Here is a 23906-nt window from a genome sequence, read left to right on the forward strand (position 1 = left end):
GTCCATTCTGATTTATGGGGAGCCTGTAGAGCAGAGTGGAACTGCCCCCATGGGTTTCCGATGCTCTAAATAATGACAGCAGTAGAAATCCTCATCTTCCTCCTGTGGACCAGCTGGTACTTTTGAAGCGCTGATTTTACTGTTAGCAGCCCCATGCATAACCACTACGCAACCAGGCTTATGCAAAAGCAGATACCTACACCTTATCCTGGATTATGGGCTCTGTACTAAAGCTTTTAATTGCCAGGGAGGTGTTGAGTAATTTTTTTTTCTTAAAAAGAAGAGGAAGACCAAATAAGTTTGGAAACCAGGTGGAAGACATTTTTTACTCAGCCGAACCCTATACTCCACCCACCCCCATCCCCCTTGTGCTTTTGAAGGTCCTCTCTACTGCTGCATGGGCCAGCTCCCTGTCATCACCGGGTAGCATTTCTTTGTATGACCACATCTGTTTGTTTACCCATTCTCCTCTTCACAGAGACTGGTTTCGATTTAAGCTCATTCTGCATAAAGCTGCTATGAACATTGTGCAAGTTATTTGTTTCCGTGTTCCTCTGGGGACTGGGTGGATCGATCTGGGATTTGAGTTTCTGGGACACAGTGTCAGGAAGATGACCAAACCTTTTCCAAAGTGATTGCAGCATTTTACACTCCAGTCAACAATAACAGTGTTTCAGGTGTTTCACATTCTTGCCAAAGTTGGTATTGTCAGCCTTTTCAACTTGAGCTATTTGGGCAGGTGTGATAAATTTTTTATAACTGTATGATTAGTTTTCTGTGTTAGGAGTAAACACCCACGGATACTGGTCCTTTTCTTTTTAGGAGATAGACTTTGGGATTCCTGAGTTAAAGATAGCTGTATTTTAAGTGCTAGTAGCTACTGCCGTATGGTTTCCCAAAGAGATTGTAAGATTTCTCCTTTCTCCCAGCAAGTGCATGAGCACTCCTTTTTCTGAATGTGTCTGCCAGCAATGCGTTTTATGGCTAATTTTCAAGTTTGTCAGTTTGTTGGGAATAACATAATTTGTTTAATTTTTGTTTCTCTGCTTCTTTAGGTGCATCTTTTCATAAGTTTTTTAGGCATTCTTAGGACTTATTCTTTAAATATAGTACTCAATATCATACTGCCAATTTATTATAAAGAGCTGGTTCCCCCACCCCCAAACAAGCTTAGACCAAGTGATTTCTCTCTTTTTTCCTTTACAAATAACCGTCCATCCCCTTAGACTAGGAGCCCTGGTGGTGTAGTGGTTACCTAACTTTAAGGTCAGCAGTTCAAAACCACCAGCGGCTCTGTGGGAGTGAGGCAAGGCTTTGTACTTCCAACAGGTGGGTTACAGGAAACCCACCCGGCCAGCTTCACCATGTCCTGCAGTGAGTCGGCACGCACTCAATGGCAATGCGTTCTCCAAGTTCCAGTCCCCTTAGACAAGGCATGTGTGAATTGGTACAGACGTGGGGGTAATATTTAGGTGGGAGGATAGCATCCTCAGCAGAAATTGGTATTGGTACAGACGTGGGGGTAATATTTAGGTGGGAGGATAGCATCCTCAACAGAAATTTCACAAGGACCAAAGTTGCATTTTGCCTGCTGTGTGCTCGTATAGAGTTTCTAAATATAGGAAGCTTCACATTCAAATTTTGATGTTATTTATTGTTGCTGCTTTTAAAATTCAGAAAGTCTACCCACCTTGAGCCGGGAACCTTCTTGGTGACGGTTTTTCAGAGCCGAGTGGCCACTACCTCTTTAGATAACATGCAACCCCCCATTTGTTCTCTCCCCTCAGCGCCTGCCCCCCTCACTTACTCCTAGCGCCTCCACCTCTTTCCCCCGCCCCTCATTGGAAGCCAAATCGTGGTGCCTGCATGGTTCTTTCTTACAGCAGATGTTTGAGGGACGCAGTCTACCTTAGCCTACTGTCAGGACTGTAAGATGTCTGCTACAAGGTTGGCCATTTGAACCCAGCAGCCGCTCAGAGGAAGCAAGAGGAGGCCGCCTTCTCCCACAGAGGTTTATAGCCTCGGAAGCCCAATGAGGCCATTCTCTGCCTCCGATCCCTATGAGTTGGAATCAGCTGGTTGGTGGGTAGTGGCTGGTTGGTGGGTAGTGGGTAAGGGGTCTGGGAGGGTTTCAGGTATCAGGGAGTGTGCTTCTCCTGCTGAACCTGGCGTCTGTAGACATGAGTTTTTGCCTGATCTACCAAGGGACCCTGGTGAGCATTATTAAGGCCCCTCTGTTACTGGCCCCTCAGCAGCCTGTGATGGCAACGCCTGTCTATTGAGACTGCCTCCTGGTTCTCCTCGCTCGCTGAAGGGTTGGGTTTCCCCGGCCCGGACTGTTCCCAGACTACTCATGCTTCCTGGGCGATCCCGCACCCGTCAGTGTTTTGTTTATTTTACTGTCGTTGGGAAATCATTGTATAGCTTGTAGAGAACTGTTGTCCCCCATGCTCATCCTCATTGCTGGGTACTTTCTCGTTCGGTTGTTCTCTCAGTGGGTGTTTTCCAAAATCTGTTTCATTGATGGTAAGAATACATATACAGCAAAGCATGCACCCACCCGCTCCACAATTTCTGCATGTGCAGTTGAGTGACAGGCTCACATTCTGCGGGTATGATTCCGTCAGACCCGAGCCTCCGGAGCTTCTTGGCCATCCTTCAGTGGGCCTGTTGTCAATTGGATCTCCTTTCTATCAAAGGAACCCAATAGCCAAGGCAAAGAGTTACGTCCATTTTTTTTTTATTCACCGAGCTAAACTCTTGTTTGGTTTATTTATTTATTTCCTTGTTTGGTTTCAAGAGGACATCCGGGGATAGTTTGAGCTCAAGGTTTAAAGAACAAACAGGCCCCTGGCTTTAACTGCTACCTGGGGACTCCTTAGTGTTAAGTTCTCACATGGACTTTGGCCTGCGTTCCCAGCTTCTGACTCACTCACTGAGCCAGCTGCCTCTGGGCCATGGGAATCTCAAGCCACGCATGTCCAAATCCAAATGGATGGTCAGCCCCGCTGGTCATCTTCCTTCCTCCCTTCCCCACCCCCACCCCCCGTCCTCCTCCTGTCCTTACACCTAATCTTGGGAATAGTCCTTGAAGCCAAGCCGATTTGTCCCTATCCTTGACTCCTCTCTCCCCAGCTTCCCTGCTGCCCAACTCCTGTCAGTCACTGAATTCTGCTAATTTTATACTCTGAGCATGATCAAACCTGGCCCTTCTCTTTTATCTGTACCGCTTCCTCTTCCAAGCCCTGGCCATCCTTTAATTGGACTACTGCATTGGTCTTCTTCTAACTGGTCTCCCTGCCTACAGTCTTGCCTCCAGCAAATCCATCCTCCAGTCCTGGTGCCAGCGTGATCTGAAACGCAAGTATGAACTTGCTTAAAACCCACCAACCGAGGGGTGGTTCTGTAACTACAATGTAGCCCCTGACCGGGGCTGAAAGTAAGTTGTTATGATTCCTACTACTACTATTACTATTAGTGCTACTATTAGTACTAATGTGAATACTAATAATAGTAGCTAACATTTTGAGCATTTTCTGTCATGTTTTTTAAAGGTGATTTATTATCTTTAAAAAAACAGCCCATTCCATTCCCTGAAGAGTCCCACATTTTGCTTGGGCTGAAGGAGAGGGGCAGAGTTACAGGCAAGGGGCACCAGGGAGATGCTGGTAACCACCAAGGATCTTAACTGCAACCTCCGTGAGCAACCGTGCGGATGCAGCTTCACAGAGATTGCCATCTCCCTCATGACCATGTCTGTGACGCACACCACGACATGGGAGTGTCCGCTGCCGGCTACCAGAGAAGGGATGGGTGGAGGGGACTGCTGGCCTTCAAGGTCCAGCCCAGGCTTCTTGGCCTGGCATTCAAAACCAGCCATGACCTGGTCACTGCCCACCTCTGCTGCCCCCTGCCCCTCTTCCTTGCACTGTCAGTCTCAGGTGGCCAAGCTCCCTGTGACACTAATATAGCTCACCCTTCTCGAGAGTCCTTTATGTGCTTCGCACTGAGCCAAGGGCTTCACCACAGTCCACAAAACAGCCCTGCAAGGTAAGTGTTGGCCTCATTTAAGAGATGAAGAAAGCAGGGTCCAGGAGGTGAAGTCATTCTCAATGACCCAGCTAGAGGGGTAGCATGGGTGGCCCCTACCCCAACACACAGCTGCACACATTCCTTCCTCTAGCTATATAGCCTTTCTGCATGGGGTACTTGCCCTCCCTCTTAAGGGGGTTAGCCCCAGTTTGTCCTTTGGGACTCTCCTGGAGCGGTCTCATGATCAGTGCCCTGTCCCCACCCCGAGCTCAGGGCCCCTCTTTGGCGCCCAGAGCTGCCTTGGAGGTCCTCAGCTTCCTGCTCATGGCGTCTGGCTGGATTCTGTGTGTCGAGGCGGTCTGCTCCTCGGGACAGGGTCTGGATGTCTTGCACTTTGAAGCCCCAGCCTCTAGCCCAGCGACTGGGACGTAAGTGGCCTCTGTAGGTATTTGTTGGGTTGATCGGACTGCATTCCAGACACCGGGCCTCGGGGGCACTGTCCTGCTGACCAGTTCTTCCTGTCTCCACTTCTCTAGGCACAAAGCCAAGCTATTTGATCTCTGGAAAAGGATCCTTTCCCTTCCTGCTTGGGTTCCCTGCACCCTTTGACTTCACATGGAAACCGCGGCCTGATCTGACACCTTACGCTTGCACCCTGGACTTTTCACGCGGTCTCTGCCCCCCTCTCTCACACCTGTCCACAGACTGGGCCCCAAATTTGACCCTCTGCGTCACCTTATTTGGGTTTCTCTTTGCATGCGCTTTTTGCTGGATTGTTGGGTATGTTGTTTTGTTTTCTTCTGCCCAGATCATTTTCCCAGAGACCCTCCTCCCTCCTCCTGCAGTCCTCCAAACCCAAAGCCCGTGAATAGACCTTCACAAGCCACAACCTGCTGTCAAAATGATCAGATTTCATGTTGGGGAATCCTGTTGCCTTCCCTGGAAACATTTAAAATTCCTCAGATTCCCAGTCTGAGAGTCTGCCTCTGGACCCGGCCCTGTTTTGTCCAGCACAGAGCAGGCCTCAGTCCCCAGCCACCTGGCTGCCTCTCCTTAGTTTAGCCCCGCCTTCCCTTACTTCCCACTCTCTTCTGCTTCCCACAGCTTTGGGACTCGAACCCCTGGCTTCTCCTCCATGCTGTATGGAATGAAGATTGCAAATTTGGCCCATGTCACCAAGACTCAGGTCAGGTTCTTCAAACTCGACCGGTGGGCTGATGATGAGTCTGTCCCAGAACAGAGGAAGATGACGCTGAGTTCAGATATCAGCCAACACCACAAGTCGCTGCTAGCCAAGATCTTTTATGACAGGTGTGTGAGCGAGAGGGGGTGGTCCAGGAGTGCTGGGGGAAAGGAGCTGGTCTGAGGAGAGAAAGTGGGTTCCCTCAGGGTGGGGTGAGCCCCTCCTCAGCAAAAGGGGGTGGGTGGGGAAGGAGCTCATTGGTCTGGGAGGAGGAAAAGACAGGTTTCCTAAGCGAAGCTGGCATTGTGCCAGCTTCCCCAACCTGGAACTGTCCCCAGGGCATAGTTCCAGTCCAGCCCTAGGTCCCCTTGACTCTGCTTTCTCCAGGGCCGAGTATCTTCATGGGAAACATGGAGTGGACGTAGAGGTCCAGGGGCCGCACGAAGCCCGAGATGGGCAGCTCTTTATCCACCTGGATTTGAACCGTAAGGAGGAACTGACCCTGAGGCTTTGCAATGGAGGAGTCCAGCCGGTCACCCTCACCCACCTCTTAACACTCTGCTGGACATCCCAGTTCACCTTCTACAAGGAAGACCGGGAGCTCCCTTGCCCACTGGGCCCTGGTGAGCAGAATCCCAGAGGAGAGAGCGTCTGGTGGGCAGGGGTCTGCCTCAGAAAGGCTGGAGGGAGGGAGGGAGTGTGTGTGTGTAGGGGGGAGTCTCCTGGCTTTGTGTGTGTGTGTGTAGGGGGGGGTGTCTCCTGCTTTGTGTGTGTGTGTGTGTGTGTGTGTGTGTGTGTAGTGGGGGGGGGGGTCTCCTGGCTTTGGGAAGGTGCTACCTGGGAATAGAGTGGCCAGGGCAGGGATGTCGGTGGCTGGGTCCCTATTCATGCCAACACTTTCCCCCAGGTGAATATTACGAGCTCCAAGTCCATTGTAAAACCAGCTTTGTGGGCTACTTCCCAGCCACGGTGCTCTGGGAGCTGCTTGGACCCAGAGAGCCAGGTTCAGAAGGAGCTGGCACTTTCTACATCGCTCGCTTCTTGGCTGCTGTGGCCCATAGCCCCCTGGCAGCCCAACTGAAACCCACGACGCCCTTCAAACAGACCCAAGTTCCTGGCAACCGTGTGGCGACCAGCCGGAGGATCGAGGAAGGAGAGAGGCCTGACCGGTAAAGAATGCTTTCCATCCAGCCTGTCCGGGGTGGGGGCCTCCCAACAGTGGGGACCCAGGGAGGAGCATAGGGTTGAATGAACCTCCCTTTCCTGATGACTGGGGCACCTTGCTATGGGATCAGGCAAGGTTCCTAGCTTCTCGGGGTTTCAGAACGTTGCCAGTGAACCGCAGATACGAGTGGGGGGAATGTCAAGTACTCACCTTGGTGTGACCTACTACCTGGCAGCCCAGTACAGGTGCTCACAACACAATGAGTTCAGAAAGCAAACAGTAATAATGCTCTCACCGTTTGACCACTGTGCTCTTCTTTAAACTAAACACGTTGCGAGTGGCCATGACTCCAGGGGCAACAGAAGCACTGTCTTCATGGTTGTCAACATGCTTACCTCTTATTGTTGCCCTTGCAACCCAGGGAGTCTGTGCCTCTGTGTGCACACATGCACGCACGCAAGGAAGCAAGCATGCACACACATGCGAGCCCACCCCCACCACGTCTGAAAGACTGAAAGACCAAACATTTAGCATTGGTTTTTCTCAGGTAATGGTGGGAATGTTGTTTATTTGCTCATTTATGACATATTTCCTAAGGAGCCCTGGTGGCGTAGTGGTTATGCACTGGCTGATAACAGAAAGGTCAGCCGTTTGAAACTACCTGCAGCCTCATGGAAGAAAGATGAGGCTTTCCACTCCTGGAAAGAGCTAGTCTTGGGAACTCACAGGGGGCAGTTCTACTCTGTCCTGTAGGGTCACTATGAGTCAGAGGCAATGGGTTTGGTTTTTGGTTTCACGAATGTGGAGGAGCATGGTGATACAATGGTCAGGCACTGGGCTGGTAACCAAAAGGCCTGCAGCCACTGCGGGAACAAAGCCGGGTAATCTGCTTCCATAAAGATTACAGCCTAACGCACTGGTGGTGGGTAGACTCTGAAGGCTGAGGACATGGGATTGTGTGTGTTTACTTTGACAGCCTATAACAAACACCCTGTGGGGCAATTGTACTTTACCATATGGGGCTGCTGTAAGCCACCGTCAGCTCAATGGCGCCACCTAACAGCCCAAAACATGAATTAAACCAGAAAACAAAACCTGATGCTGTTGAGTAGATTTCCATTCCAGGGTGCCTGCAGGCTGGGTAGGACCACCCACAGGGGTCCTAGGACTTTCTGTCCTCCCAGCAGCCGGCTGCCTGGTCTCTCCCCTGTGGGGCAGCTGGTAGTTCCAGTTCACAGCCTGGAGCTTAACCACGGGGTCACCTGGGCTCCAGGAGCATCTGTTACTTTTTATATATACCCCTCTCACACACACACACACACACACACACACACACACCATCCCCAAACCATTTTATTAGGAGCTAATCCAGAGGTCTGTCATTCCATAATTCAGCCACACACATTGGATATTTTTAAGTGTCCTGCTTTCGAGACTGAGCAGGGTCTGCACTGCTCAGGGATTCTCTCACCTTCCCAGAGGCTGCCTGTCCCCCCCTCCAGTCCCAGCCGGTAAGGTATGTGTGTAGCTGTCCTTCCTTCCCGCCCCTGCAGTGGGAAGGGCTATGACCTGGAGCTCAGCCTGGACCTGGGGACATACTACCCACCGGCCCGCCTCAGGCAGCTGCTCCCCACACTGCTTCAGGGAAGAAGCATCTTCACTGCCCCCAAGGAGATCGCTGAGGTCCAGTGAGTGGCTCCCCTCCCACCCACCTGCCTTCCCTGTCTGGCTTAAAACGCTTCCCTGCTGATTTCGTGCTGTGACCCAGCACACCCAGCCTCCTGGGCCCCCTTGTGTCGTTTGTTAATATTTTCGCTTACTGAGCACCTACTGGGTGCCCAGCACTGTTCAAGGGGCCCACAAACACCGCAGCAAACCCGATAGATGAGGCTGTTGCCCCTAGTGGAGGGGCATGAGTCAGGACGATTGTCTAGTTTGACCTATCACGGAGTGCCCTGAAGAAAACTAAAGACGGGGACAGACAGGGACGGGGTAGTGGAGTTCAGGAGAGGCCCATTGGGTGTGGCCTCCCTGAGAAGGTGCCTTTTGAATGAGGTGTGCGGGTGGAGCCCCAGGAGGGTCCCAGGGGAAGGGTCTGGTGCAGAGCAGCCCTGGTACAAATGCCAAGAGCAGACTGAGGAGAGGCCACGGCTCCCTTCTTCAAGGTCACTGACCCCAACCCCAAGACTCTGCCCTGGTAGTCTCCCCCGAACCCGACGCTGTCCCAACCCCAGAGCTGCAGAGGGATGAGGGTGGGTACTCTTGCACTTGGGCCTTGCCTGAGCCCAGCCCTACCTGCCAGGGCCCAGTTGGAGACTGCACTAAAGAGCAGGAACTACGAGGCGAAGCTCCGGCTGCTGCTGCACCTGGAGGAGCTGCAGATGGAGCACGACATCCGTGCCTACGACCTGGAGTCCGTACCCATGACCTTGGACCCCGGGAACCAGAACCCCCGTCTGCTCACACTCGAGGTTGGACTGGGAGGGTGGGCTCAGGTCAGCAAAGCCACAGGCTATGGGGGCCAGGGCACTGGCCTAACAGCAGAGCCAGCAGGAACTGAGGTGGACGAGAGGACAACAGCCGGGCAGAGCAGCAGGCTATGTGTCATGTACAAGAGGGTGTCTGGCACTCTGGGGCTTTTCTGCCCCTCTTGCCTTGCTCGCTGAGATGGAGAAGGAGGCAGGCGAAGCAACGCTCCCAAGTCTTGGGATTGTGGGAGAGAGCCTCCATGTGGAGAGCTGGGGGAGAGGAAGGCCCTCTGGTGGCCATCCTACGATACAAGCTATGTTCACACCCCCTAGGTTCCTGGGGTGGCCGAGAGCCGCCCCTCAGTGCTGCGGGGTGACCACCTGTTTGCCCTCCTGTCCTCCGAGACAAACCAGGAGGACCCGGTCACCTACAAGGGCTTTGTGCACAAGGTAGAATTGGACCGTGTCAAGCTGAGCTTTTCCACGAGGTGGGTGTTGGGGGAACCCTGAGCTGCCCCAAGGGTCTGCAGGCTTCTCTGAGGCCAGGGGTAAGGGGGTGTTTCTCCCTGAGGTGAATGGGGCCCCTGAACTGCCTCGGTAGAGTCCCAGGATGGTGAGGAGGGCTATTCAAACACACCCAGGGCACCTCAGAAGAAAGGGTCCTGTAGAGCGCAGTTACTGGACACCCAAGTTCTGTTTAGCTGCCCCAGCTGCTTCCTCCCTTACACAGCTTTGCCTGGTGGGACTCGAGTCAGGCGGGTGGAGAGGAAGTCTGCCTTTCATTGCCCACTTCAAGATTGGAGCACTCCTCCTCTCTCCCTTCTCCCACAGCCTCCTGAGCCGATTTGTGGATGGGCTGACCTTCAAGGTGAACTTCACCTTCAACCGCCAGCCTCTGCGTGTGCAGCACCGGGCCCTGGAGCTGACAGGGCGCTGGCCGCTGTGGCCCATGCTCTTTCCTGAGGCCGCCCGTGAGATCCCGCTGCTGTCCTCGGATGTGCAGCTCAAGTGAGACTTTGGGCTGGGTACCTCTGGGGCTACTTGGAGGATAGGCACGAGGGGTGGACTCGGGAGGCTTCCCCAGGCATGGAGTGACCCGCAGGTGGTGTTCCCGGCCCTCTTACCAGGCTGTATGACCGGAATCTGGAGTCAAACCCAGAGCAGCTGCAGGCCTTGAAGCACATTCTTGTGGGCACCACCCGACCAGCCCCCTACATCATCTTTGGGCCTCCAGGGACTGGCAAAACTGTCACCTTAGTGGAAGCCATCAAGCAGGTGGGCCCTGAGCACAGAACTCTGCAGGCTACACTCAGCATTCCCCCAACTCCAAGCATGTGTCCCCCAGTCCTGGCTCCCTTTAGCTTCTCCGGAGCTCTCGCTCTGAGCAGGCACCAGACAGAATGTCAGGAACTAGGTACAGTGTGGCTGGGAATATTGTTGTGTAGGTTGGGTACTGCACATCTCTTAGAGTCACCATGCACAATTCAGTCAGAAAAACCCACTGCCGTTGAGTCAGTGGTGCCGCAGTGATCCTACAGGGCAGGGTAGCACTGCTCCTTAGTGTCGCTGAGACCGACTCTTTACAGCAGCAGGCAGCTTCCTCTTCCATAGAGCAGCTGGTGTGTTTGAACTGCCAACCTTGGTTTACAGTCCAGTACTTAACCCACTACACGGCGGGGCCTCCTTTAAGTCAGCATGCATAGAACTGACTCCAACTTACTGCCACGCTACAAGGCAGAGTGGAACGGCCCCTTTGGGTTTGCAACGCTGTAAATCTTTGGGAAAAGACAGCCTCATCATTCTCCTGTGAAGCAAATAGGGAATTTGAACCTCTGGCCTGCAGTTAGCAGCTCACCATGTAACCCATATGCCACTAGGGCCCTTTCTAGTTGGCAGCTGTGTCTGTGGCAGCACATTTCCAGCATCAGAATGCTATCTGCACTGGGAGGGCCTGGGGACCAGTACTTGACTCAGCAACGAGTCTCAAAAGCTGCACTGCACTGCCCCCACCCGAGTCCCACCTGACCCTCACCCTCTGCCCTGGAAGCCCACACTGCTTACATACTCCCTCCACCCCCAGGTGGTGAAGCACTTGCCCAAATCCCACATCCTGGCCTGCGCCCCGTCCAACTCAGGAGCTGACCTCCTCTGTCAGCGGCTCCGGACACACCTGCCCAGCTCCATATACCGTCTCCTGGCCCCCAGCCGGGATGTCCGCTTGGTACCCGAGGACATCAAGGTACCCGAGGAAGTGTAGGTGGGCAGCAGGTGGCCATGGATGCCAGGGAAGCACTCTTGGCAAAGGCTGGGGCTGGGAACCAGGAGCCGGGGCACTTGTGGTGTGGCCTGGCGTGAGTCTCAGGTTCAATGCCGTGTTGGGCTAGATGCAATTGCCTAGAAGGTCCCGAGCCTGGGGGAGGGTGAGACTGGGTGAAGCTACTATCTATACCCATTCACTTTTCTCTTTACATCCACAGCCCTGCTGTAATTGGGACGCAAAGAAAGGGGAGTATGTTTTTCCCGCCAAGAAGCAGCTGCAGCAATACCGTGTCTTAATCACCACTCTCATCACTGCCAGCAGGTGGGGAGTGAGTGAGTGAGTGAGTGAGTGAGTGAGTGAGTGAGTGAGTGAGTGAGTGAGTGAGTGAGTGAGTGAGTGAGTGGTTTAAGTCAGTCAAGGACTAGTTCCCAGGGAGCAAGACCTGGCTTGGAATCTGGGTGCCTGATCTGACTCGTGCTTGGCCCGACACCTCCCAGGTTGGTCTCGGCCCAGTTTCCCATCAATCACTTCACACACATCTTCATCGATGAGGCCGGCCACTCCATGGAGCCTGAGAGTCTGGTGGCCATAGCAGGTGAGGTGCCTGGGGAGGGTTGCAGGTGTGCTACCTTGCATAGGCCGGGTGGTCTGACCGCTTGCTTGCCTTTCTCCCTGAACCATCCACCTCACAGGGCTGATGGAAGTCAAGGAAGCAGGCGAGCCTGGAGGGCAGCTGGTGCTGGCTGGAGACCCTCGGCAGCTGGGGCCTGTGCTGCGCTCCCCGCTGACACAGAAGCACGGGCTGAGCCACTCACTGCTGGAGCGGCTGCTCTCCTACAACAGCCTGTACAAGAAGGGCCCCAGCGGCTTTAACCCCCAGTTCATAACCAAGCTGCTACGCAACTACAGGTATCCTGCACCCTGCCCTGCCAGCCGTGTCTGAAAAGAACCTGGGGGTGGCAGTTCACCAGTCTCCCCAGGCCGGTTCCTGCCACCTTCCAGCGGCCTTTAACCACTACTGACTCCAAGCATCCCACCCTCTGCTTCTCAGCTGGTCTGATAATTCATCACAGTGAACACACAGAATTCACAGACCATACTTAGGAGTATGAGCGTCATCAAGGAAGTGAACCAGTTACAAGCCACGATCAGAAATATTTAGGATACAGTTCTTTGGTTCAGGATGGTCTCTGCACTGTTCAGGCATTGTTACAAACCTCTTTCAGCACAACTGATGATTTCCAAAGGGCACTGCCCTAAGCCTCAACCTGCTCTAGCTCCACAGGTCCCCCCTCTCCTGCCCAAAGGCACTTGCACTTTACTCACCCTGAGGCTTGGGAAACCTACCTCGGCTGTTACTCTGGTGTCACAGCTGCCTGGCCCTGCTGAATGCTACTGACAGCTCCCCTGCCTACTTCCAAAATGGCTCCTTTTATACCCAGTAGGATGCTAAGCCTGACCACAGCCCACAGCAGTCCTGCATGTTTACAGTCACAAACCTGTTCACACAAGCAGACAGACCCGTTGTCTTGACTCATCATGACCCACGTGTTAGTTGAGCTATGCCGTAACAAATCTTTATGGAATCAGGTCAGCAGGCTTTTGTGTAGAGCTGCTGGGTGGCTTCAAACTGCCAACCTCTATGTTGGTGGCAAGCAAGCACAAACCCTAGGTGCCACCAGGCGTGAGACATGAGCTGCAGAAAGATGAAAGTGAAAGGTAGAAGGCCCCTCTCCTCACCCCATCACTGCTTTTCACAGTGAGACTTTAACAAGCAGCATCTCTCTCTAGGCCACTTGTTTGTATGTGAAGAGATGATCATGGGGTGGCATAGTGGGTTACGTATGGGGCTACTAACCACAAGGTCAGTAGTTCAGAACTACCAGCCACTGTGTGGGAGGAAGATGAGGCTTTCTATTCCTATAAAGAGCCTTAGAAACCCACAGGGGCAGTTCTGCCCTGTCCTATAAGGTCGCTGAGTCAGCATGGGCTCCATGGCAGGGGGGTGTGGTTTTGGTAAGTTGCCAATGGCAACTAGACCAAGATGTGGCCGGTGCTGGTCCCAGATGAACTTCCTAGATAATCCAAGGAGAAATGAGACAAACAAGAACAAGCACTTCTCTTCTTTTCAAAAACCTGATTGTTCACATTAAAGAGCTATTCTTCCCTTGGTAAATGAGTTCATATGGCTAACATGCTCAGATGGCTTCCAGGCAGTCGCCAAGGACCAGGTAAATGCTCACTTGTGCATTCTGTCATTTGGGGTCTGACATATTATGCCATGATGGTGATAGTGATACCTACTTTTCTGTGTTTTAAAAATATCCTTCTTTAGCAAAATTGAAACCTGAAAGTGGATCCCTCTTGAAATTGGTTTGGTACATAAAAGTTTGGGCAAGAGGCTCCTTCCACACCCAGAAAACTCCCTACCATGGAGCTGGCTCAGACTCACAGTGACCCCATGAACCATAGTGGCATAGTAGGTTGTAGCCAATCTGTAGACCAAAGACAAGGCTTCCTACTTCTGTGCAGTTCGTCTCAGAAAGCCCCACGGGCAGTGAGTTCAGAGAGGCTCCCCGGAACCGTGCCCTGGGTTCTGCACTCCATGGGCTAGACCCAGACCCAGGCGAGGACGGGTGTGGGCCCAGAACCAGCAGAACGGGTGGACCAAGTCCCTGAGAGCTCAGAGAAGTCTGGCCCTGGACTTTGTTCTTCTGCCCTCCCAGGTCTCACCCCACCATCCTGGACGTTCCTAACCAGCTGTATTATGAGGGGGAGCTGCAGGCCTGCGCTGATGTGATGGATCGAGAACGCTTCTGCAGCTGGCAGGGTCTGCCTCAGCAGGTGAGGGTGGGGCAGGGGCTCCCTGTCCCAGCAGGAGGCGGCTATGAGTGGAAGCCTGGGAGGCCCTGCTGACTTTCCTCCCACCTGTCCCTGTCCAGGGCTTTCCCATCATCTTTCACGGCATAATGGGCAAGGACGAGCGGGAGGGCAACAGCCCGTCTTTCTTCAACCCGGAAGAGGCCGCCACAGTGACTAACTACCTGAAGCTGCTCCTGGCTCCCTCCGCCAAGAAAGGCAAACCCTACCTAAGCCCCCGAAATGTGGGGGTCATCTCCCCATATCGGAAGCAGGTCAGACCCTCAGTTCCCGGCAAGGCTGGGACACCCTGCTCTTCCCCCTGCCCTGCAGAAGCTACCTTCATTAGTAGTTCTGGGGGGCTCACTTCTCTTCTAGCCTCCTTTCACAAGAGCAGAGGTCAGCTGACCTCCTTCAGCTCCCCTGGGAAGGGGTGGCACCCTGGCTTCCCACGGACTCCCTCTTGCATCAGGCAGTATTTGTCTGAAAGAGAGCTGTCTCCCCCATGTCCCCAGGTGGAAAAAATCCGTCTCTGCATCACCAAACTTGACAAGGAGCTTCGGGGACTGGATGACATCAAAGACTTGAAGGTGACAAATTCACCACTGTCCTACATTTGCTTCTTGACCACTGTGTGCCCCAACTTTCCCTGTCTTCCCAACACCTCTTGAGGTTCTCCAAAGAAGCTCCATGTGGGATGGGGTTGGGAAGCCCTAAGGACTTGCCCTAAGGATCAAGTCCAGACACCAGAGCTCAGGGGGTGGGGTTGGGCATATGTGCTATCTCCTCGCCCCTCTCACCCTGCAGGCCACGCAGTGGCTGGACGGCTTTATCAGGTGGTGAGTCTAACCCTGGCTGTAGGTTAAGAATCACCTGGAGAACTTTGCTGACAGGGCCGAGCTCCACCCAGCCATTAAAACTGTCTGGGGACAGGGCCAGAGCACCTGGGCTGCTTTACCATTTGTCCCTTAGGTGACTCATGGTAAGCCGGGGTCAAATTGAAAGCTACAGTGTGAAGATTCAAAGTCCTCTCCCCCTGAGAAATCCTGATTCCAGAGATCTGGGTTAGATGTTTTCAGGAAAGTTTGAAGTCACTCTGGGAAGCCCTGTGTTCTCAGCCCTGGCTGGCGCCATGCCACCCATCTGCTGCGGGTCCGAGGCAGGGCCTCCCTTCAGCCCCCTCCCTCTCCAGGTGGGCTCTGTGGAAGAGTTCCAGGGCCAGGAGCGCAGCGTCATCCTCATCTCCACCGTGCGTAGCAGCCAGAGCTTCGTGCAGATGGACCTGGACTTCAACTTGGGTTTCCTGAAGAACCCCAAGGTCTGCTGGGCTGCTGGCTGTGGGGGACCGCCGTTCTGTTCTCCCTCTCTGAGTGCACCCCCTCTTGAACCCAGTCAGTGCTGCTTCTTCCCTTGCAGAGGTTTAATGTGGCTGTGACCCGGGCCAAGTCTCTGCTTATCATCGTGGGCAACCCCCTCCTCCTGGGCCACGACGCCGACTGGAAAGCGTGAGTATTCCCACCCTCCGCTGGTCCCCCTGTGGCCACAGCCCCTTGCTTGGGGCAGAAGTACCTCCCTGAGCCGCCTCTTGGCGGTCCAGTTCCTTCTTGGCGCATCCGTACAATGCTCCCACTGTGGTGTTAGTTTCCGAGTCAAACGATAACTCAGAGGCTGCAGCCTGAGACCCTATGGAGCAGTTCTTTTCTGTCAGGACGAGATGGCACTTGGCTTTGACCAGCCTCACCCAGTGCTCCCCCACCAGGCCTGTGCAGGCATGTACTGACCTGAGATGTGTCCCTGTGCCCCACAGATTCCTGGAGTTTTGTAAAAAAAACGGGGGGTATACCGGTTGCCCCTTCCCTGCTAAACTGGACCTGCAGGAAGGGCAGAATTCACTGCAAGGTCTGCGCAAGCTCAGCTCCTCAGGTACGGCTGGGCCGGCCTGGGCTCAGGGCAGGGAGAGAGGAGAGAAGGAAGACTGAGTCCACTCTTTTCTCTCTAGGGCCTGGCAGCCAAGACCCCAAGCGGGAGGGTGAAGGGGTCCTAGCCTTGCAAGTGGACCCGGCCTGGAGGAGCGAGCTTTGAAGACACAGCTGCGGGGCCTTCAGCCTCCGCACACCAGCCAAGCCTTAACCGCCTGACCCACAACCAGAATCCTGCCTGACATGACCCAAGCTGCCTCTGTCCTCCGTGGGACAGGGGGAGGAGAGTTTACAACCCGAGCCATTCCACCCCCACCTCTGCTGGGGAGAATGACACACACCGGAGCTGCTAGCAATCAGGGGGGTGGGGAGGAAGAAAACGCTGAAAACAAAAAATCTTGTTTTATGCAAAAGTCTCCATGACTCATGGGGGTGGGAGACCCAGCTTCCAGTGTCCCCAAGCTGCCCCACAGAGAAGGGTGGGACTGTGGAACCCAGCGCCGGGCCACACCCCTCCCTTCCAGAGCCCTGGAGGAAACCCAGTGGGAGGTGGCAGGGAAGCCACCCACGGCCTTCTAAGTTTAGCCCCAGCTGCAGAGACCCCCTCCCCTTGCCTGCCGCTGGGCCCAGAGCCAGGCATGACCTCATCTCTTGCTCCAAGGCCCCACCCACCAGCCCACTGGCCTAGCTGCAGCAGGGCCAGCCTGGCAATCCACTTGAGAGCTGGGACTCCAAGCTGGCAGCCAGGCCATGGGCTCATGGCACACAGACAGAAGGCTGCCACGCACCTGTTGGACCCTATGTCCTTTATTCATACACCCAGCAGAGTACAGTCAGAGACAGAGCTTAGCTCTGCCCAAAGCCAGGTCGAGGGCTGGGAATCTGGGTCCATCACCTTCCAATCTGCCTGTCCCAGACGCTGCTGGGAGCCAGAAGTGTATAAAGTGCTGGTGTGTGACAGGTCCTCTGGGGAAGGCCAAGAGGAGCAAGAGCCCCACCTCAGGACAGGAACTCTGGAAAGGCAGGCCCCAACCAGGGGTTCCCAGAAGGCTGCGAGGGGACCATCACCACCACTGGGGCTGGGGAAGCTCGGTGCAGTCCTGGGCTGGAGGGAACTGAAAGAGGGCACCTTCAGCTCGGAGTCCTGGAAGCTCTGGGGGGTAGGGGGTGGGGCGGGTTACTACACTCCTGGGGGAGAGGGGGGCGGGGCTGGGCAGCTTTGGAAACCTCAGAGGATGGAACAGCCTCTCCGCCGCTTATTCTTGCGGACCTGGAGCCCTGCCCGGGTGGCCATCTCAAACACCTCCCTCACCCCCTCCTTAGTCTTGGCTGAACACTCAAGGTAGCCAAAGGCGCTGATGCGATTTGCCATGTCCCGGCCTTCCTCAGAGCGGACGGGCTCCTGGGAAAGACAGAAGATAGAGGAGAACTTACCCCCTGACCCACAAGTATAGTCACAGGACAAACATGAGGGGGGCTTCAGACCGTGGGAAAATGACATTCTCGCTCCATTCCATTTCCCATGAGTGTTGTGGAGCCTTCTCAGCTCCTACAGCCTCGACTATATACCAACAGGCTCCAAGCCAGGAACCCAAGATGTTGACTTTTCAGCATGGCCTCCAGCCTTCCATTCTCCTGTCCCCATGTGGCTGGAGAACGCACAGCCGACCAGTTTAGACCCTTGCCACAATTATCCTCACAGGATAGCCCATGTACCCTGGCAGCAGTTCCTCCAAGAAACTAGTTTTCAGGCTGAGCTACTTACCAGCACTCCCCAAAGCTGGTCCCTCCGTGCTCGAGCCGGTCCTCTACACACACAGCACCCCACCTTCACAATCTGTACCTCACACCCCAAAGTATTCTCTAAGGGCAGCTACCAAACTAAGAAAACCCATGCCAACAAATCAATCCCAACTCAGTGACCCTACAAGACAGAACCATTTCTTAGGGATCCAGAAACTACATTTTCCCTTCCATCCTTCTCTGTTGGTGGATTTGAGCTGCCAACTCGGCCTGTTATACTACCTGGGCTTCCAGCAAAATAACCTAAGACAATCTCCCAAAGAACAGATTTTCTTAATAGCTCCACAGCCAGACCAAGTAGAATGGAAAAAATCCTAGTAAGGGACCCTGGACTAGTCAATTTCATGTTCTGACAAGACAACTGGACCAGACAGCCCAGGGTATTTGGTGCCAGTTGGTGGTGTGCCTCCAGCACTGGGCAGCCTGCTGTGGAGAGGGCTCCCACTACGCCTCCCCCAACACCTGCAGTTCCAGAGAGTGAGTACTGCACTTGCCTGCTTCATCTTGGCCAGTTCTCTCCTGGTATGTTCATCTTGTCTCAGGTCCTTCTTATTCCCAACAAGGATGATGGGCACATTGGGGCAGAAGTGCTTCACTTCTGGGGTCCACTTCTCAGGAATGTTTTCTGCACAGACATGTCCCAACAAGTGTCCATTGTACTACCGGGGCTAGGACACACCCCTCTGGGGCCTTGTCTCCCCACAGTAGCCTATAGCATGAAGTCTCCTGTCATAGCTCAAAGGCTCTCACCCTTCCCTGTGCCACGCTAGAGTCAGGCAAGGGGAACCGCCACCAGCACCCCGAGACTTCAAGGGGTTCTGAATCCCCCCACCTCACCCAGGCTGTCGGGGCTGTCGATGGAGAAGCACATGAGGATAACGTCAGTATCCGGATAGGAGAGAGGCCGCAGGCGGTCATAGTCTTCCTGCCCAGCTGTGTCCCACAGAGCCAGCTCCACCTGATGCACAGGGACAGTGAGTAGTTAGCCCTAAGACCATAGTCACCATGCCATAGCCCTGCCACCCAGAAGCTCTCTCTGAAGCCACTAAGCCTCTTTGCCTACCACCTAGCTGAGGCTGCCTAAAAATCCTAAGACATCTGGCACTTGACCTGGGTCAGGCAGCAATGTATGAGTCGCCACTGGGAAAATCATGCAATCCTCACAACAGCCCTTTGAGGGTAATCTTAGAACTATCCCCATTTTGTAGTTGGACAAGTTTCAACCCAGAGGCTATGTGTCTTAGCACAGGTTAGAAATAGCAGGTGCATGGCGGAATCAAGAAGTGTACCCAGATTCTCCAGGCTCCAGCATCCCTAAATTCTGCTGGTTCCAGCTGGTGGAGTGGAGCAAGGCTGTGTGTGGGTAGCCAGGAGAAAGTGTGCCAAGGTGAGCAGGGGAGGGGCCCTTGGCCTTCACCTGCTTGCCGTCCACCTCAATGTCTGCGATGTAGTTCTCAAAGACCGTGGGGACATAAACCTCTGGGAACTGGTCTTTACTGAAGACGATCAGGAGGCAGGTCTTCCCACAGGCGCCATCCCCCACGATCACCAGCTTCTTTCGGATTGCAGCCATGGCTGGGGCTGTAGGGAAGAAGCAGAGGGGCTATGGGGGGAAACCAGCCAGGCCAGAACTAGTGTCCTGGGGCTACTGAGTACCTACCTAGGCATGAGGACCCATCAAAGTGGGGAAAGGGGCTCACTCAGGCATTTTTTTTTTCTTAACAGAAAGTGAGCTTATTGAAGGTCAGGTATGTTCTCAATAGGAAGCAATTTCAAGACAATAGAGCTCCAGATTCCTCAGGGTCAGGGTTGGGGCTGGTCTCCCCAGGGGGAGGTGAAAGAACCCACCAGGAACCAGAGAGCAGGCGTTGTGGTTGAGTCCACTCACCAACCAGGAGCCTGGATCAGGTGAGGTACTCAGAGATCACGGACAAGTCCCAAGGAGCTGGCTTGTATCTGTTTGATATACCAGGTTTTCAGACTTTTCCATGCTTTAATAATCGCAAGGGTTCAAACAAATACAGTCATGTGACAGGTGCTACCCCCTGCCCAGTCACAGACCAGGAGCCCGTCTCACACCACCACAGGCTAACACAGCCAGCCATTGGTGGGTGTGGGAAGGATATTGGTCTAAGGGCCAAGCACTGTGTTGGACATTTTGGCTCAGCGGGGTTAACGTGTATTTACATCAGCACAGGGGCAGGACCCAAAACCAGGCTGTGGGGCTCGTCTTTTGTACACATCACTGGGGGCAGGAGCAGGGAAACCCAGACAGGACAGTGGCAGCAGCCAGCCGTCTTCCCTTGCCCACCCCAGCTCAGTCCCCAGAGCCCCAAGTCACACAAAAGCAGCTCAGTCCTGGCAGTGCCCACAGCCTGTACTGGGGCAGCTTGCCTTCCTCTCTGGTCTGGCAGCAACACTGGGTCACTCAGCCCCAGGCAGGGGACAATGACCACACTGTAGGGAATCACATCCACCACAGGGGAGCAACTGAGAACCCACCAGGGGATCACATCCACCCGCTCTCTGAGGCAGCCCCTTCTTCCCCTTTGTCTCACCAGAAGGCCCTGCCCACCCCTCCCTGTGACTCAGGGCAAGGAGTCGGCAGGCTTCCAGGGCTTTTCACTGGTCCCCTGCCCCCAACACACATGAACTTGCCGCTGTACAGCTCATCACCCCTTGCCAGCGGCCCTGGCCCGGAGGAGCCTCACTTCCTCCAGCCACGGGGAGTGGCGGCCCTCCAGCGGCTGAAGTCTGGGCTGACCGAAAGGGGGAGGGGGCTAGAGGTGGAGCAGGGAGGAGCCCCAAAAGAAGAGACAAATGAGGGCCAAGGCCAGACCCAGCACCAACAGAGCGGGAAAGAGTTAAAGCCGAGGAACTGTAACCTGATCTTAGCCCCAAACCTGGCTTTTACGCTAGGTCCCACTTCCTGTCAAACTGGGCTGAACTCGAGACTCCCTGCTCACCACCACCTCCTCATAGCCGGGCCCCAGCCCAGCTCTCCCCCACTGTGGGAGCCGGGCTTCCCCGCCCCCTCCACACATTCACAAAACCGGGACGATGAGAAGTGGATGTGAGTCAGAGGAAATTTATAGGAGGGGAGCTTACAGTACAGCCTCACCACAAAAGGAGCTCTTCACTCCCGGATACCCCACCAAAGCAGACAAGACACCTAGCAGACAGGAAGCTCCCCCGACTCCCCACCAATGGAAACCTTCCTCCCCAAAGAGTCCACTGGGAATTCTACCCAAATGACAGACACTAGTGTGACACTAAGGTTTCTTCCAACTCCCCACCCCACTAGTTCAACTGGTCCTGCTCTGTGAAGGTGGGCTGGGGCGGGCAGTATGGCTGCTAGACACCCACCAGGTGAACACCACTCCCGCCCTCCCCCAACAGAGCAGTTTCGGTGGCACCTGACAGAGGCCAGGGCCGGAGCCCTAGAGGCAGGGACATGCATGCATCAAGTGACCTGGAGCTTCCTCCAGGCTCTGGTTGGGTCAGAAGAGCAACTGACCTACGCCGGGCCCAGGGCCAAGATGGCAGGGACAACAGCTCCCTGTGAGGCCGTCCCAGAGAAAAATGCCCTACTGACCCCAAGGCAGGCAATCAGACTCCTGCACCCGGGGCTGAAATGAACCTGGCGCTTCGGGGTACTTCTCTGAGGGCGGATACACACGCCCTACTTCTGAACCATTCGCTTGATTTACCAGCACACCAGGGGGGGTGTGCGTGTGTGTCTGCGGTACCCCTGGGGTCCACAGAGGTTCTGGAGATAAAACGTGCTTAACTTTAAAACCAGAACTGCGGGCAGGATTCTGCCTCGGGCCTCCCTCCAGGGCAATCTTGGCTCAGGAGCGTGAGGGAGGGGCAGAAGAGGAGGGAGGAAGGAGATCCTTTTACAAAAAGAAAGAATGGAGTCGGGTTCTTTCCTAGGCCCCCTACCCCCACCCACCCCAGGCATGCTCCGTGGACCGTCTAGGGCGGCGTCCAGGCTCGGCCAGACGCAGCGTACGGCCCCCACCGTCACACCCCGCCCCCTATTCCCGCCATTCCGCTGCCCGGGCCAGGGGGAATTCCCACCCCCACTCGCGCACGGACCCCTCGGCCCGCTCCAGGCCAGGTCCGCCGGTGACCGCCTGGCCTGGGTGCTAGAGTCTAACTGGGACTTCCTTGTGGCGAGCCCAGTCGCCCCTTCGCTCATCGCCCGCCCCGCGGGGACACGTTTCAGGCGCCTGGCAGGGAAGGAAAGGGGGAAGGTCCCAGCTCGGCCACCGGGAGGCGGGGACCCCTGCCCGCCAGGGCGCCCCTGCCCCTCCTCGCTGCAGTTCTGGGAGGGGCCGCCGGGTCGGGCCCCTGCACCGCCGGGACGCCGCGTCCGCGGGGAGCGCGAGGACGAGGAAAGTGCTCTCCCGGAGAGGAGTTCTGAGGTGCCCGCCGCCCCGCGCCCCCGGCCCCCCGTACCTTCCGCTGCGCCGCCTCCAGCTGCGCGGCCCGTGCCCGGAGCCGAGACTGACCGGAGGGGCCCCGCCTCGCCCTCCCTCGGCGCCGCGTCGGGGAGGGGCGGGGCGGGGCGGGCCGGCGGGGGAGGGGCGGCCGGGAGCGGGCCCCGCTCGGCCCTGTCAGTCTCCGCCCCCGGCCGCCGCGCGCCCCCCGCGCGTCTCGGCTCGCGGCCCCGGGCCGGGGCGGGGGGGGGGGGGGGCTGCGGGGAGACGCTTGCACTGCGGAGGGGCGGGGCGGACCCCCGAGGGCGCAGTCTCGGCGTGGCCGGCGGTCCCTGGGTGGCCCCGCGTCGGCAAAGTTGGGAGGCGCTCGAGGTGAGGTCGGGAAGGGCTGCTGCTGCCCTCCGGCGGCCAGGCCAGCGGGGGCGCGGGCCCGGGCGGCCCGCGTGGAGGCCGGCGGAAGGTGGCCCCTTCTGCACTTAGACGCTTGCCGTCGCCGCCAGCTTACAGCCCCTCGTCATCCTCAGCCTGCACCCGCCGGCACCTCGAAATCCCCTGAATTCTTCCCTCTGGAGTTTCCCTGAGTCCGGGTCCTCCCTAGCCCCGAGGACACTCCTGGAAGCCCTTCGGATCCCCGGCGCGCTCTCCAGTGCCTCTAGTCGGCCTTGTCGCATAGACTCTTCAGGACACATTGTTACTGGTCTGTGATCCGTCAATTATACAGCTCAATAGTCACCAGAGATCTTTGGGATAAGGAGAAAACCCGTTGCCCTGGGAGTCGATTTCAATTCAGGCCATCTCCTTGTGTGTGTAGAACTGGGCTTCCTCAGGCTTTCGATAGCGGCTGGTTTTGCTTCCACAAGCGAACCACCAGGCTTTTCTGAGACTCCCCTTCGGAACCTCCAACATGTTAGCAGAGGGTGTACCAGTTTTGTATCCCACTCAGGGGCTCGGAATACCCATCTGTGGATGAAGACTACAATTGAACACCTTACCATTTTATCTCCCGATCATCGATTTTAAATTTGTTTTAGCTTTCGGTATTTTCAACTTAAGGTTTCCATCTTTTTGACGTTGTTGTTCAGGTTTTTTAAATATGTCATGTTTTCCTGTATATGAAATCCAGCACAGGCAAATCTAGAGGCAGTAACTGAATTACTGTCTGTCAGTATGGCAGAGGAGGTTGGGGGAAATGAAGGAGTTAATAACCATGCGTGCAAGAATGAAGAACATGTTCTAAAATTGATTGTGGTCGTGATTGTATAACTAACTTCTTGATGTGATTAAATTATTGAATTGTATGATATGTGAGTTATATGCCAATAAAACTATTTGAAAAGTACCCAGCTCCTTTTATCTGTAAAGAAGCTGGTTTTTCTGCATATGAAATCTAGGATAAGTAAACCTATCAAGGGGCAGCAATTGGATTAATGGCTTCTTGGGGGGGTCTGGCAGGGAGGTTGTAAAAAAATGGGGAGCTGTTAGCAGTAAGTACAAAAAAGAAGAAAATGTTCTAAAACTGATTGTGGTGATGATTATACAACTCCTTTTAATATGATTGAACTAGTGAATTGTATGTTATGTGAATTACATGCCAATAATGTGGGGGTTTTTTTAGCTGAGACTTGGGGAAGGGAAGGGGCAGACACAAGTTCTGTAATGGAAGTGTTAGAGCAGGAAATCAAGGCTAGGCTGATCTGACTCCTTTTCTGGTATTCTTCCCGCTGCCTATTTTACTCCTCAAACCCATCCCTTCCCTACTGCCTAACCCAATG

General features: G+C 54.9%; 2 protein-coding genes across 3 annotated transcripts in view; one reads left to right on the forward strand and one right to left on the reverse strand.

Annotated features, from left to right (window-relative positions):
* Positions 1-16291, forward strand: part of MOV10 (Mov10 RNA helicase) — a 33173-nt gene extending 16882 nt beyond the window's left edge. The window contains exons 2-20 of the mRNA XM_075559466.1: positions 5137-5343; positions 5603-5838; positions 6123-6384; positions 7934-8068; positions 8683-8851; positions 9182-9336; positions 9680-9856; positions 9976-10123; positions 10929-11087; positions 11326-11429; positions 11606-11703; positions 11801-12017; positions 13835-13952; positions 14051-14242; positions 14483-14557; positions 15160-15285; positions 15384-15472; positions 15775-15890; positions 15967-16291. Coding sequence (XP_075415581.1) covers positions 5137-5343; positions 5603-5838; positions 6123-6384; positions 7934-8068; positions 8683-8851; positions 9182-9336; positions 9680-9856; positions 9976-10123; positions 10929-11087; positions 11326-11429; positions 11606-11703; positions 11801-12017; positions 13835-13952; positions 14051-14242; positions 14483-14557; positions 15160-15285; positions 15384-15472; positions 15775-15890; positions 15967-16049 — 2866 coding nt within the window. The 3' untranslated portion in view covers positions 16050-16291. The remainder of the gene's footprint in view (positions 1-5136; positions 5344-5602; positions 5839-6122; positions 6385-7933; positions 8069-8682; positions 8852-9181; positions 9337-9679; positions 9857-9975; positions 10124-10928; positions 11088-11325; positions 11430-11605; positions 11704-11800; positions 12018-13834; positions 13953-14050; positions 14243-14482; positions 14558-15159; positions 15286-15383; positions 15473-15774; positions 15891-15966) is intronic.
* Positions 16292-16677: 386 nt separating this feature from the next.
* Positions 16678-22294, reverse strand: RHOC (ras homolog family member C). Of its 2 annotated transcripts, XM_075559475.1 has the most exons (6): positions 22154-22202; positions 19578-19645; positions 19107-19270; positions 18527-18647; positions 18184-18314; positions 16678-17288 (listed from the first exon to the last, which is right to left on the reverse strand). In XM_075559475.1, exons 3-6 carry the CDS (start codon positions 19260-19262, stop codon positions 17115-17117), a joined length of 582 nt encoding a protein of 193 aa, XP_075415590.1. In that variant the 5' UTR covers positions 19263-19270; positions 19578-19645; positions 22154-22202; the 3' UTR covers positions 16678-17114. The 2 variants fall into 2 exon arrangements, with proteins under 2 accessions (XP_075415590.1, XP_075415599.1); XM_075559484.1 differs by lacking the exon at positions 19578-19645 and having other exon boundaries at positions 22154-22294.
* Between the last annotated feature and the right edge of the window lie 1612 nt (positions 22295-23906).

The sequence above is a fragment of the Tenrec ecaudatus genome, chromosome 1, assembly GCF_050624435.1.
Source record: "Tenrec ecaudatus isolate mTenEca1 chromosome 1, mTenEca1.hap1, whole genome shotgun sequence".
NCBI lineage: Eukaryota > Metazoa > Chordata > Mammalia > Afrosoricida > Tenrecidae > Tenrec > Tenrec ecaudatus.